This window comes from Sitophilus oryzae, unplaced genomic scaffold, assembly GCF_002938485.1.
Source record: "Sitophilus oryzae breed Bouriz unplaced genomic scaffold, Soryzae_2.0 scaffold_1512_pilon_pilon, whole genome shotgun sequence".
Lineage (NCBI taxonomy): Eukaryota > Metazoa > Arthropoda > Insecta > Coleoptera > Curculionidae > Sitophilus > Sitophilus oryzae.
Genome location: NW_022146184.1, coordinates 2,344,703 through 2,361,287, shown reverse-complemented (window position 1 = coordinate 2,361,287; position 16,585 = coordinate 2,344,703). Strand labels below are relative to the sequence as shown.

Genomic DNA, 16,585 nt, shown 5'->3' with positions numbered 1-16,585 from the left:
AATATGACTCCTATTTGTAAGGGACGCCACCTACATGTCTTTAAATAACTTTTCATCCATACCTGTATAAAACTAATGAGTGAAAAAAATATACGTTCACGGCGTTTTTACGTAAAAAATGTCTCTTGGTAAAAATCGCTTTCGAACAACCGTTCTCAAGATATTTAAAATGGAAATAGTTAATACATGTTATTATTGACAAAAAATAAACACGTTGAGTAGATAGTTATTTGACTGAAATGATAAATATGGGATATAAATTTGGGAACTTTTTATTTTTTTAAATAAAACAGTTTCTGTTGAAAGTTGGTATTGAGACCCTTTTCTTAGATGGCTGTATAAGGTGTGTTTTTACATGGCCGTGTATAAAAAGATTGTATTGTAATAAATGCGTAACTAAGAATACCAATCGACACGTCCGAGCGTTTTTGAGCGAACATGGCCCCCAATAATTTATTATGGCTGATACTGGATTATTATTCCATTTAGCTGATACACACTGAGGTGTATATTAGGGGATAAATCTTAATAAGATATAACTCGCCTTGATTTGTGAAGGAATTAAAAAGTATTGTAAACTTTGTAAATTTTTATTTTAACATAATTCAAACATACACTCTAAGAAGAATAAGTTAATGAAATATTACAACGTTAAGAACTAACTAAAGTTACAAGAAGTGTGAAACAACACGAAAATATTCATTTATACTAATAAATATTATGTAATATTGTAATATCTTTTATAATAATAAACATTCCATCGCCAGGGTAGCAATTTAATATATCATATTTTAATAATCATTTATGTCAAAAAAATAAAAACAATCATACCAGAAAGTATTCAGTTAAAGGGCACAATAAATAGGAGCCCTTGTAAAGACAGAGATTCTTGTAATTTCTTGAGTATTCTTTTTGATTATCATGACATAGACAATCATTAAAAAATTGGAAGCACAAATATGAACATTTCCAAAAAAAACAATAAATAATGTATAATATATGTATAACATTCGCGTAAAACCTGTACAAAATTTACATTTAAAAAGTCAAAAAATATTTCATTCCTACATTTTTTTGACTAGACTTATATTGTTGTATGACAGAAGTTGAGCAATTTCTTTCCAGCAGTCACTTATTAAAAATGTTCATAGGTGCACGAAATAATCCTAAATGCATAAAAATACATTTTAAATTTAAAAAATACATATTTAAAGTTACAATCTTAATGATTTTCTAAAAAAATAGACAAGAAAAAGTTAAACGGTTGTAGAGTATTTAAATATAATTTGCAGATTCTCTTCCGAGATAACAAAAAATCTTAACAAGATAACTATTTAAACAAAACATTCTTTAAATAAAAACTTATAAAAGTTGTTATAACGTGTGTGATAAGGCACATTGTTCAGTATTTAGTCGTCATATTAGCCCAAGAGCTAAGTCCAACGGGTTTTAGAGCGGTTTTGTGAAATTGGCGGGGAACATTCCTTTTTCTCCATTTTCTTTGATGCCCATAAGCCATCCTTCTTCCTGCAACAGAAAATAAAATATAAAATTAAAATAATGTCATAGAATTAATTATAAAAATATAAACTTGAAAATCTCGGTATTAAAAAGAATTATATGATTTTGTTTATAAAATTCTCAATACTTTTCACGCACTGGCCCATTCAAAAAAATTTAAGTCTTTAAAATTACAAAAAGAATATACATGGACAATTTTAGAACAGTACGCAGTAAATAGATATAATTTTAGAGTTATAAAATATTAAATACTTGACTTTTGAACAGTGTGTGAGATGATCAAAATTTTAAAATTCAAAATTGTTCATATTTAAACATCAAAAAAGTCGTTTGCCGCATATAGGGCTCCCTCCAGTAGGTATGATTTTAGAGCTTTGCGAAATGCGGGAAAGAATGAAAGCGACTTGATATTCAAAGGCAGATGATTGTACATTTTTTTGGCATTGTACAGTATTGAACATTTAACTAGTTCTGAGCTCGGGGTTGGCAGATAAAGATCGTGCTCTGCATTCCTAAGTGGATAGTTATGAGATGGCCTTTCAGGAATATGTGCTTGCGGACTAAGCAAACGGATTCAAAAATGAATAAAGAAGGAAGAGTCAGTATTTTCAAATTTTTAAAGAAATTCTGGCAGTGAGTTCTACTGTTCAGTCCCAATAAATATCGTACTGCTCTCTTTTGAAGTCTGAAAACACGATGAAATTTTGTTGCGCAGCAAGTACCCCAGAATGGAAGGGCATAACGAAGATGTGACTCAAAAAGGGCATAATAGGCTATTCTAGAGGTTGAGAAGTTCCTTAGAAACTGATCTTAGTGCAAAATAGGCAGCGCTTAGTTTCTTTGATAGAACTTCGATGTGAAAGTCACATTTTAACGAGTTGTCTACAACAAGTCCTAAGAATTTCACAGACTCCACGACGTCAATAGTGGTGTTATTAAGTACAAAAGGTTGTATAGTACTTTTATATGACAAAACTTTAGTTTTTGATAGGTTGAGGCATAGATTAGAATCGCACCAAGACTTAATGGTGCGTAAGTCACAGGCAGGATATAGTATCATATAGTGCCGCAACATCTGGGCCGCTCCAAGTGAAACTAGTATCGTCCGCAAAGAGGCAGATTTTACCGCTAATGTCTAGATTTGCAATGTCGTTGATAAACACCACAAACAAAATAGGGCCAAGTACTGAACCCTGAGGGACACCACATTCTATAGGCTTACAAGACGACATAGACGTATCAATCCTCACAAGCTGCCTTCTGTTGCCAAGATATGACTTAAACCATCCCCTAAAACCATAGTATTGCAATTTGTTAATTAAGATATTATGATTTACACAATCGAAAGCCTTAGAGAAATCACAGAAAATTGTAGCTGTAGAGTGATTAGAGGCTAGAGTACATTATTAAAAAGGTCGAACATAGCATCATTTGTGCAACTGTTACTTAGAAATCCAAATTGATGGGTAGTAAGTATTTTATATTTACGGAGAAAAGATAGAAACCTTTTTTTAACCAATCTTTCAATGATATTAGATAATGTGGGCAGGAGTGCAATTGGGCGATAGTTCGAAGCTTCATCTTTATCACCTCCTTTATACAGAGGAATAATTATTGCTGTCTTTGGCAGTTTGGAAAAACTCCTTTTTGGAATGACTCGTTAATTAAAGTAGTAAGATGGTTTAATGTGCATTCAGGAAATTCAGAGAACATTTTGAGAGTAAGCCCATCAGTCCCAGATGAGGATTTGTTTTTAATACTATTAATTGTACTACGAAGCTCATCTAATGCTACGGGCGTGAAGAAGAAACTGTGTAAATTCTCATTTCCTTCAGGGAAATATGAAAGTGAATCATGAGAAGGAGTTATGGTGTTCACTAAATTTTTAGCCACATTAACAAAGTAAGTGTTTAAATCTTCAGGTGAATTAAAGACTGTGCCAGACGAAGAAGTCTTATTCCTTAAGTCATTTACAATAGCCCAAGTCTCCTTAGCGACATTACCGACTTTGGTTAGCCTCGCTTATAATGCGAGGCATAAATATCCTTGGCAGCTTTTATAGTCTTACGATAAACCTTTCTATAAAGTTTCACGTAATTATGAAAGAAGACGCTGTCCGTGAATTTCTTAAGGTGAGATAATGAGCGCATGTTCTTTGCAGATATACGCAAGCCTGTAGTAGACCAGGGTATACCTTGTTTAATTTTGATAGGCCTAAGAGGAAACGCCTTGTACGCCAGATTAGACAAGGTATCCATAAATCTAGAAAATTCGGAATCGACGTCAGCCGAGAGGACAACCCACTCAGTTGTTAGACATAGGTGGTGAAAATTTAGAAAATTTTGCATTTGGATTTTGGCAAAAACTTTGTCAATACTGCCTCATGATCAGAGAAACCTGAGTGAAGGACTCTACAGTCAACGAATTCCGGGTCAAAAGACGACACGACATAGTCTATAGTACTAAAGCCAGTTTTCCCAAGCAGCATTTGGACGTCGGAATTGCTATTTTAGGAACGAAACATTTTCTTATTTAACAACATGGCGGCTTGCACTTTATTGTTTTGGAGATTAAGATGGAGTAGTTCGAGTAGTCGACTGGACTAATAAAGTCGCAGTTCGGCCTTAACAGGTAGTATACTAGTCGCAAGATTGCCTAATTTAGTCATCCTAGAGTCTAACTTGTGCCGCCCTCTATAATCTAAATAAACGAGGGAGTGGATAAACATCAGTAATATATGTCGATGTATATTTAAATTTAGTTTCATATGTACCTTTCTTATGTCCCATTTTAATTAAGTTTTTTTTTATAAAAACAGAAACAGCACTGAACTGTCTGACTGAACAGAACAATGAAGTGAAAATTTAAGATTAAAGGTTATGGTTCAATACAGTGGCAAAAAGATAGTGACTCGACGTCCTACCAACGTAAGAATAAGGAAATCTAAACAACGTTGGAATTAGTAAAACAGACGACGTTTGCATAACGTTGGAAAAGGTCCTGAAACTGACGTCGGAAAACTCTATATTGTCCAACGTTGTAACTACGTTGTCCGAATCACCTAAAGATCACTTAAGCAAAAAAGGTTACAAGACAACGTTTATTCGACGTCGCAGAAGCTTTTACTTTGTTGTAGTACTAGTTCAACGTCGGCACAACGTCACAACAACGTTTATATTTATTTTAATACCCGAGGTACGGAGATAACTATTTTTTGTAACTAATCCAACGTCGTGTTTAGTAAACATGTGGTCGCAAGTCGTGAAAATGCTACTTGGGAACTATTCGTGCCATGAAGTTTGCTACGACTGATATCAGAGATGGAGTCATAAATCAATAGCAGCAGTACCAGCTAATGCCAAATAGAAAATATATTTCTTTCATCGAGATCCACCACCCCTGAAAATGTTTGTTTTTATTTAAGAAACACCCCCTATAACATTTACCGCTAATTGCATTTTATGGCAGTATTGTTCTTTTCCCTTTTAGAGTGGACTGGCCTAGAATTTCTATTTCCCCTATGCTACTATTACACTATAAAATTTCTTTGCCAAAGATTTTATTTAAAATATATTTTATGAAGACTTTGACAGTGTAAGGCCACTATAATATTACACTGTCAAATTTCTTTGTCAAAGATCTTTTCTAATAGATATTTGATGAAAAATTTGACAGTGTAATTAACAGGGTGGTCCGAACTGTATTCCGGAAACTTCGGCAGCATATTCTGCAGATAAAAATAAGTAGAAAAGTTCGTATAAATGTATGTCCTAAAAATGCTTAGTTTCGGAGATACAGGGTGTAGAAGTTTCATTTTTATTTCGATTTTTTCTAAATAATTTCTACAGTGACGTCAATATTTCGATGAAAATTGGGGTCTGGGAGTTTTTTGACATGAGAAATTTGATTTTGATGTCAATATGACTCCTACTAGCAGAGGGCGCCACCTACATATTTTTTAACTGGTTTGAAGAGTAATAACTTTGTACCTGTATAAAAGTACTGAGTAAAAAATATACATTTGCGACGTTTTTTACGTAAAAAATGTCTCTTGGTAAAAATCGCTACGAGTATTATTTTTTGAGATATTTGGTATCGAAATTATCAATACCTGTCATCATGGACATAAATTAAACATGTTGACTAAATAGTTATTAGACTGAAATCATAAATTTGAAAGTTTTTGTGCCAAAAGTTCAACAGACACTGTTTTTTCATCATTTTTTGTAGAAAAATTTATGATTAATTTAAAAAAATAAAAATTTCCCAAATTTATTATTTCAATGAAATAACTAATCAACGTGTTTATTTTTCGTCAATAATGACATTTATTGACTATTTCCATTCTAAATATCTTGAGAACGGTTGCTCATAGCGATTTTTAAAAATATATATTTTTTACGTAAAAAATCACAGAGATTTATATTTTTTTCCTCGGTAGTTTTATACAGGTACGGACAAAAATTTATTACGCTTCAAAACAGTTAAAACACATGTAGGTGGCGCCCTCTACCAGTAGGAGTCATATTGACATCAAAATCAAATTTCTCATGTCAAAAAACTCCCAGACCCCAATTTTCATGCAAATATTGACCATACTTTAGAAATTACACCCTGTATCACTGAAACTAAGCCTTTTAAGACATACATTTAGACGAACTTTTTTACTTATTTTTATCTGCAGAATATGCTGCCGAAGTTTCCGGACCACCCTGTATTGTGAAATATAATTTTATAAATCACACATATTAAACTGTCAAATTCTTTGACAAAATAAAATCTTTGACAAAATTTGATAGTGTCATAGTCCTAATATGTTGTGTGATTTTATAAAATATTGTTTATTAGGCCAGTATCACACTATTAAATTTCTTTTTCAAATATCTTTTATAAAAGATATTTGATGAAAAAATTGACAGTGTTAATATACATTATTTTATAAAATCACACATATTACAGTGTCAAATTCTTTGATAAAATCGACAAAAACGAAATTGACAAAGGAATTTGATAGTGTAATACTGACCTAATAAACAATATTTTGTAAAAACACACAACATATTAGGCTACTATGACACTATCAAATTTCTTTGTCATAGAATTTGACAGTGTAATATGTGTGATTTATAAAATATTGTATATTAACCATGTCAATTTTCTCTTAAATATCTTTTATAAATGATCATTGACAAAGAAATTTTATAGTGTAATAGCGGTCATATAGATTTATGAAAATGTTGATGATAGACAGGTAAAATTCATTCACATGCCCTGTTGTTCTTTTGAATCTATAATATATTGAGTGTATTGAGATATCAGAGCCAAAAGAACATGGTATAATCAGGATATTTCAACACACAAGATGTCAATTTATGCATTTAAAGTTACAGCAGTCGGGCAGTCAATAGATAAATTATTTTGTTTCCATTCTCTACAATGTATTCCACTAAGATTATTGTAAAAATAAAACAATATATATTTTACTTTATTTATTTTTTTTTGCCTGCTTCTTTTTTTCTCGATTTATTTTTGACACTCATTACAAGGCCGCTAATCTTTTTCCTTCAAAAATCTATTGAAATAAAATTTCTTCAATGATCATTATCTTCTTATTTATTATATAAAAGTATTATTTTTTACGTGTATAAAAATTGCACGTAGAAATTTAAATTCGAGGTCATACATAGCTTAACAAATTTCTAACAGTAGTAAAAAATATGAAAATTACTATAACTAATTCCTACTTGTTTTTAACGCTTGAACACTCACCTACGCATATATTTATGAGATATAGGTACATATAATTCATTTAGATAAATGATCATGAAGCTATTAGGAACGGACCCGACAATACCACATCCTATTTCGAATTTTAAAGATATACGAATATTTGTTACAAATTAGCCTCGAAATTAGCATACCGAGTGCATCTCAAAAGTGGCCCACCTCTATAACTTTTTTATTTTTTCACATAAAAAAACGATATTTGGTATGTTAGTAAGTATATGACATAAATTAGGATTGATTGAGGTATTCAATTGATTCTGGTCCCTTCCTGATCCCCGGAAATGACTACAACTTATGATTTTTAAATGGCACCTCGGTATATTTTCCTTTATTCGATAGAAATTGACACTCTGAATAGAATGACATTTCATATGTCAACTTTTGACATTTTAGCTTAAAAATATATTGTATTTTAAACTTCAATCTACAAGCTGCTTGTTACGGCCTGATCCACTGCGACCTTCTCAGATCTATCGTGGTCCTCTTCTGATCCTTAGATTACATTCTCCAGTCCTAACCTTTTCACAAAGTTTCCCAAGCAGCATTTGGACGTCGGGACAACGTTGTGTCACGCGACCAAACGTCGGGGCGCAACGTCGGCACAACCTCGTGCCAACCCTAGTCTGCACTAGTTTGGAGAATAATTTTTGGGTCGAAACGACGTTGGATACCGACGTTGGCTAGAAGTCTAATTTAGTACAAACTGCAACGTTGTTTAAAATCCTAATTCACAGAAATACAAAACTAATATGGCGTCTAAGTCGCGTTTTATCCTAAATTGGGATAATTATAGTAAAAATATTATTTTTATGATTTAGTTAGAGACATATGTCAGATGGCAGTGAAGGAAAACAAAACAAAAGTATTTAAGTGTGTGGAGGATGTTTGAAGATCATAATTATTGAAACACTTTAACCGACTCTGTAACTCGTTACCCAAGGCAAAAAAGTTAAACGCAAACAACTTTATTGATAAATGTATTGTTTCTACTTTGAAAAATACCAATGGGCCTTAAAATTAAAGAAGTTTAAAAATTTTCTTGAATTTTTTTTTTTAGTAAAATGAGAATAATTTATTCGTAGTCGAAAAAATTGTTTCCGCGTGTTTTTTAGGGTCAAATATTTCAAGTTAATGTATTCAAAAAGCAGGAATTGCTATTTTAGGAACGAAACATTTTCTTATTTAACAACATGGCGGCTTTCACTTTGTTGTTTTGGAGATTAAGATGGAGTAGTTCGAGTAGTCGCATACTGGACTAATAAAGTCGCAGTTCGGCCTTAACAGGTAGTATACTAGTCGCAAGATTGCCTAATTTAGTCATCCTAGAGTCTAGCTTGTGCCGCCCTCTATAATCTAAATAAACGAGGGAGTGGATAAACTATCGGTAATATATGTCGATGTATATTTAAATTTAGTTTTATATGTACCATTCTTATGTCCCATTTTAATTAAGTTTTTTTTTATAAAAACAAAAACAGCACTGAACTGTATGACTGAACAGAACAATGAAGTGAAAATTTAAGATTTAAGGTTCAATACAGTTGCAAAAAGGTAGTGACTCGACGTCCTACCAACGTAAGAATAAGGAAATCTAAACAACGTTGGAATTAGTAAAACAGACGACGTTTGCATAACGTTGGAATAGGTTCTGAAACTGACGTCGGAAAACTCTATATTGTCCAACGTTGTAACTACGTTGTCCGAATCACCTAAAGATCACTTAAGCAAAAAAGGTTACAAGACAACGTTTATTCGACGTCGCAGAAGCTTCTACTTTGCTGTAGTACTAGTCCAACGTCGGCACAACGTTATAAAAACGTTTAAATTTATTTTAATACCCAAGGTAGGGAGCTAACTATTTTTTGTAACTAATCCAACGTTGTGTTTAGTAAACATGTGGTCGCAAGTCGTGAAAATGCTACTTGGGTTAGCAACTTGGAGACTGAACCCTCCATGCAGCTCCCTAGCAATGGCCCATCATTGCCTATTACCGAGAACCGCACATACATTTGCCAGGCTGTCACACCGACATAAAATGTGTTCTGACGTTTCTTCTTCAGATTGGCAGAACCTACACATAGCTTCGTCTGTCAGTCCTATCAGCTTTAGATGCCTATTTAGCTTACAATGCCCTGAAAGACAGCTTTGACTGTCTTTCTGTCCTTGCTTATCAAATCTACTGTGAATTTTGGAGAATGTTCTACTACAATGAACCTTTTCGCCTGTCTCTGCCCTGGTGAGTTTCTCCACCATTCTAGAGATTTGTTGGCCACCCATCACTCCGTGACCATTCTCGTGACCGCCTTTGCAACGCCGCAGACGGGTTCTGGGCCTATGAATGGCATTGATGAGCTTTGCTTGGCCCTTTCATCTGCCTTTTCGTTACCCTTGTGACCCTCATAACCTGGCACCCAGGCCAACGTAACAGTGCTACATTCGCCTAAAGTATTCAGAGCACGCACACAGTACCACACTAGTCTAGAATGGACTTCCGCGGAGCCGAGTACCTTTAGCGCCGCTTGGCGGTTTTTAAGATGGCCACAGAACGAGTTGTTCTTTCTTGCCTTTTTATTTCTTCTACACAATAGTGGATTGCCGTTATTTCTGCTTGGAAAATTGTGACATCCTTAGATCGGCTTACGTGGAAGGATCTCCCTTGTTTCGGTCCTACTATCCCAGCTCCTACGCTTTCTGACGTTTTTGAGCCGTCTGTATACCAGGTTGCATCAGTTTGAATGGGTACACCTTTACTCTAGTCTTCCCTTCCTGGTATGGTTATATTAAATTTGTTGTTGAAGCTATACCTTGTAGCTGTTGCATCAATTGGTAATCCCAATACTTTGTCTGTTTTAGCTCTTCGATTAGCTTCTAGTTAGCAACACTATGCGTCTGGCTTATGTGCTGCTGACCGTGAATCAACCTGTACATGACAGATCTGGCTTCGCCTTGTATGAAAATATATAGTGGTGTTAAGTTCAAAAAGACTTCCATCGCATTTGTGGGAGTGGTTTTTATGGCCCCAGTTACACACAGGCACGCAAGCCTTTGTGTGGAACTTAACAGCCTTACCGCACCCACTTGCGATGTCTTTGTCCACCACGCCACCGACCCGTAGCTTATCATGGGTCTTACTACTCTTGTGTATAGCCATAGAGTCATTTTAGGGTTAAGTCCCCACTTTTTTCCACACATCCTTCTGCACCTACCTAAAGAGATGGCAGTCTTCTGTGTTGCCTTCTCTATGTGAGTATTCCACGTAAGCCTTTGATCAAAAAATATCCCAAGATACTTTGTTTCTTTGGCAAATGAAATCTCCGTTTCTCCTAGTACTGGTGGTTTTAGGCCTTTTGTGCTATCTTTTTTTGTAAAATTGACAATTTGTGTTTTCTAAGCATTGACTGTTAGTCTATCTTAGATTACATTCTCACAGTTCAATTATTATACCGTACACTGTAAGAAATGGTAATTTAAAAAGCTTCAGCTTTTCGTGGGAGATTATTTTTTTTTGTTTTTTTTTATGGATTTTTTTATTCAGTTTTCCTATAATTAATATATTAATGTTTTAATGTAATCATTAAATAAAAAAGCGAGAAAATATATTAAAATTTGTCTTTTTTTTCCAAGAAAAGTGTTAATGATTTATGCTTTATGCCATATAGAATGAAAAACTTTTCCTTGGCCTAAAGTGTCACTGAAAAAGGTACTAGTATATCTTAGCTAAATTTAGTTAAATTAGAAAAAAATCAGTTTACCTGTTCTTCAGGGTCGTCATACTCCACAACTGATATAATTTCACCTACTTCAAAAGATAGTTCGTCTACGTCTTCTCTAGTATATTTATAAGTTGCTTTCACCCTGTATAAAACCCCGGGAGGTAGGTTTTCTGTGCTGGCACCTGAAAAAGATACATTCGCTGTAAGATATATTTTCTGCTGTAAACAATATTCTTTGTTTATATTTTGGTATTAACTAGAGCCATCGCATATTTTTTATACCTACATTACTACCACATGATCGAAAAAAAACGGCGTCAGAGACGGCTGGGAAATGACAATCGGTGATAATTTTGGCGAGGTGAAGCCCTAGATCATTTGAAGCCCTTGGTCATTACATCTTCCTGAGTCTTCTTTATTTTTTAATGGTGCTTACTGCCAGTCGGCATTAAGAAGGTGGTAATTTGTTTTTATATTGAGAAAAAATGATTTTTTATTGGTGCAGTTTAAAATTCGAGAAAAAATCTTTTTTTAGAAATACTTTTATGTCTGGAGACGTTCGACCCATTTTTAATCTTTCTATAATTAGTGTTGATTTTTGACAAGTTTTATGTCAAATTTTAGTAAGTGACGTCTAGAGATTGACTTAAAATCTTAATTTAAAATTATCATGAATTGTCATCCCTCAGCCGTCTTTGACACCGTTTTTTTTTCATTATACGGTAGCAATAAATAAGTTGGCATGAATTATCCTACAGGAAAGAATATTACCTAAATAATTAAGACTTTTTAGAATAAAATCAAATTATCTATTATTGCATCAAAAAAGATTTAAAAAATTTCAAGGATTGCTGAGTTTTTTGGAAAACGCATTTTTTTGAAAATCAGTTTTATTCTTTCCTGTTGTTACTTTTTAGAAAATCAAAAAACTAATAATTGCATATTCTCATAGCCACTTTATTAGGGCTATCTAAATTTTTTAGATTAGCTAATAATTTGTGAGATACAGAGGCTAACTTAATTTTTTTAAATACGGACCTGCATTTTTTATTTAAAGTTTTGAAAGAACTCAGTCTCCTGAGTACAATGATATGCCACGCTTGATACTTTTTTTTGATTTGTGTACCTTAACAATAACAAAACTATTTAATATAATTTATCCACGACTCGTCTATAATTTGATTATTACACATGAGTTTATGAAATAATAATAATATTCATTATTCACTAGTGAATAATGGTTTCATTATTTACCACTTCCACGGATATCTCGATCCAAACTCCAAACAAGAGCTGTACTCGATCCAAACCGGCTTGGAATACGATTGTACGCACAAAATAAAAAACAAAGGTGGCTATGAAAGCATTGAAATGCCACGTCACGTTGCGTTGTCGCGCTGTTGTGGATATTTTTTTGACATTAAAAATAAAAACTTATATTAATATTATCTATTTTTTTATAGTCCTGGATGAAGTATAGTATTCTACTCGCATATATTACTCGCTGTTATTCACTTGGATGATTAATATTCATTATTCACTACTAATGGTTTCATTATTCACCGCTTCCACGGATATCTCGATGCAAACTCCAAACAAGAACTGTGCTCGATCCAAACCGGCTTGGTTTTGTTTTAATTAGTTAACGCTAAATTAGTTATCTACCTAGTTAAAGAAAATTTCAATGTTTTGTTTCCATGTTACTTACTCGTTAAACTCGTTCAATATGTTTTTGACATTAAAAATAAAAACTTATTAATATTATCTAAATTGTTTTGATAGTCCTGGATAAAGTATAGTATTCTACTCGCATATAATGGCTGCTATTCATTTGGATGATATATGACACCTAACCTAACCATTATATGCTCAGTCATATGCTCACGGTAAAAAACTCAGCAATCCTTGAAATTTTTAAAACTTTTTATCTTCGTATCTATTACGGTTACCGAGATGCCCATGCTCGTACCCCGAATTTGTACCCCTAAATTTTGCACCCTGTGTAGTTCAACTAAATGATAACGTTGGAAAAAATGTCTTCTAAACATATACAGAAAAATAACCTTAAACTAAATAAACAGATCAATTAATATTGTTCCATGCAAATTACAGATACATTTTCACTGAGAAATCTTTCGAACCTTTAAAAACATATTTTATTTTGCTCCTCAGAGAATTGTGATGCTTTGATCTTCGAGCTTTATCTTATATATTCGTCGGCTTTATGACGAAAAGGCGTATCTCGATTTTTGCTACTTTTCAGGAGAGCAATTTAAAGAAAATCACTTACTTTATTTGGCCAATAAATGTAAAGTCTTTAATTTTTTAATAGTGTTTTTGTATTAACACTTAAACGGAGACATTGAGGAAACGTTCTGAAGATAAATTGTGCATAAATTCTAATAAATAATTTCTTTTTAGTTGTTTAATAGATATAGGCTTTTTTGTTATAATAATAATAAATTTATTTTTCCCAACGAATAGTATACATACTCCCATGTAAAATAAATTTAAAAATGATGGTAAAATGTTCTTAATAAGGAAAAAAAAATACAATATTCATATTATGGAATACATACAAGAAAATACAATACATACTAGTAGTGGGAACTATCGAATGAATACTATCGAAACATTCGATAGTTGCAATTCATTCGAATAATTCGATAGCTAGTAAGAAAACATTCGTCGAAAACTATTCGAATAAAAATATCGAATAGATGCGTCATCTGTCTTGAAATATATTAATTCGGCAGCAAAAACCATTCATTTGTAAAATTCATTTATTCGTCAGGATCGATTATAATAAAATATAAAATGGATTTTAGTTGTCGCCCGGCGACATAGTTTTTTTTCCTAGAAACCCGACAGCGATCGGCGGTCGGTGGCAATGGTATGAAAAAAGCCGGCATCTTTGATTTTGAGTCAGGTAAAGATAAGGACACATTATTTTTTTTATTGAGGTGCTAGTATTTACACAGAAAATACATTATGAACGGCGCTGTTGCCGTATATTCGTATTAGTTGGTATTAGCAAAGAATATTATTCTTTGGTATTATAATTAGTTAGGGATAGTATAACTATATATTTTGCATGTTTTTTATTAATATTCTGTTGTTATACTGCAATAATACTTTTTATTTTGGATATAGGACAATGATTTTTAATGTTTTTAAGCAAAACTGGTTTAATAAATAATAATAACAGTAATAATTTGTTATACCTATTAACACCAAAGTTTAAAATCATTTAATATAAACATTTTTTTAAGTAGTAGCAAAATATAAACAACAAATTAGAAGTCAAAATTATTTATATTAGATCCTATTTAAAAGTAATATAGTCTCTAAATTTTTTGGCAACGTTGGTTTATTAAATAATAATAATTACAGAACTAATTCGTTATATTAACAACAAATTTTAAAATCATGAAATATAAACATTTATTAATTTCCTAAGCATGCAGTGTAATAGAAGAAAAATATAAATAAAAAATTAGAAATCAAAATTATATATGTGTATTACTTTTTATTACTTTGTATTAGTATTTAAAAATAATATATGCTTTTACTGGCATTTACTTTAAAAAATAAATGAAATATTTCTCCGCAAAAATCTACATTAAGAGAATTAGCATAAACAAAATACAAATATCGTTAACTTTTTTTTTAAATTGGCACGTGTAAAACTTTAATCAATCAATTTAATTTTCTCATCCCAAAATTTGAGTTCGATAACCATTTACTTATAACCACATTACCACATTTCTTAAATATGATTATTAAGTTCAACTAATTCATATTACTAAAACATCTAAAATACAAATACATATGTATTTTTAAAATTAATTGTAAGTTCACCTCATCTCTCTTAAAAATTGTTACTTCTCAAAATTTCCCATTAAAAAAATAGACCATATACCGTATAAAATTAAATAATTGAAAGATAGGAAAATCACACAAATTTTCGGAAAAATTTTGACCACCTGCACACGTTTGTGTACGTATCGTCAATTAAAAAAAACACTACTACTTTAGTATTTTAAATATTTTAATAAACGCAAAAATAGCACAGTATTTAGAAGGCAAGTTATAAAAATTTGGAAGAACTAATAATGCACCGACGCAAACAAAAATCAAACGAATACTAAAATTCATTTATCAAAAAAGCATTCGATAGTCGTGGCTTAACGATAACCATTTAGTCGCATATACAAATGAATGAATGATTTTATTTGAATGAAACCATTCGATAGTTGAAATCATTCATTCAGTAACCATTCGATAGTCTAATTCATTCAATAGTTCCCATCGCTAATACATACATACAGAAAAAATCTGAAATTCGCCAAAAAATCAGAAACAAATATTTTTAAATACTTTTATTAGAAAACAAAGACAATTTTCATTCCAGAAGCAAAGACAATAATCAATTAAAATACACTTATCTAGCTTATTTTAATAATATTGTTTTTTATACAAAAATACATTTTTTAACTAATATATTTTTAGTAATTATTCAGTTAATAGAGGGCATTAATACAAGGCATTTAAACTCACGGTCCATTTAATAAAAACCAAACTGAACATAAACAAAACAGTTTCTTCATTCGTGCCTTTTTGATACAAATAACTGTGTAAAACAGTTTCTGTTTTCCCTGTTCAATGATAACAAATTCGACTTCCATTCTACGTATTTATGCGGGATGATGATAGGCACAATAAATAAAATTTTCCAAAAATTGACAGGGATGACAATGATAATGAGATAAAAATTATTGTATTTTTCGGGCAAGTTTTTGGTTCGCTAAAACGTTCTTAGGGAAATTATAATTTCGGGAATTTTTCCATTAGGGGCACTTTTCGTTTCGTTGTTTTGCTTTCGATCAATTTTTCTTCGGCCATTTATTCTCGAACAATCTTTTGCATACCCGATACAGCTATGTGCAGAGTCTAGCTTATTCTATCAATGATGGTTTTTGGTAAAAAAAAAACAGACCATAGACAAACTAACAAAAGCAAGACTTTTCAAAGGATTGAGGAAGTCGAATTATTGTTTTTGCGCTGGCCAGTTGAGTCAGAAATCATCGCGCAGTCGCACTCGTCAAACCTAACCTAAATAAAACGAAAAACGTTTTTGCCTTGAACGAACTGTTGAATTCCTGATTTTGCATTTTGTTTGGTTATTACTATTATTTTATTAGCGTACAAAACGAAAACAAATAATTTAATACATTTTACATTTATGAAGAACATAATAATTACTGTGATTATACATATTATTGTGATTACATCGCTAACGTAGACAAAACGAAGGTCCTACAAATTGACTGTAAGTTATAAGAATCTCTATCTTTTTAATCTTTTTATGATTTGAATTTTCGTGCTTTATATTTTATAATAGACTCGAAATGTTAATATTTTTGCAAATTCTTGTGAAAATGTGAAGTTTATGTTTTTGTTTTATATTTGAAAAAGTTGTATATTTTTAAGATATTTCTTGTTGTTCCTATTATTAATATTATAATATACATAATTATTTTTTTGTACCTTTTGAAGAATAA

The 16,585-nt window shown here is 31.9% G+C and overlaps 1 protein-coding gene across 2 annotated transcripts in view; it reads right to left on the bottom strand.

Moving 5' to 3' along the window:
- Positions 1 to 576: 576 nt before the first annotated feature.
- LOC115878470 (amphiphysin) overlaps positions 577 to 16,585 on the bottom strand; it is a 168,995-nt gene continuing 152,986 nt past the window's right edge. For both annotated transcript variants that reach the window (XM_030894987.1, XM_030894988.1), the window contains 2 exons: positions 11,061 to 11,203; positions 577 to 1,527 (listed from right to left, as the gene is read on the bottom strand). In XM_030894987.1, the coding sequence (XP_030750847.1) occupies positions 1,450 to 1,527; positions 11,061 to 11,203 (221 nt within the window). In that variant the 3' untranslated portion in view covers positions 577 to 1,449. The remainder of the gene's footprint in view (positions 1,528 to 11,060; positions 11,204 to 16,585) is intronic.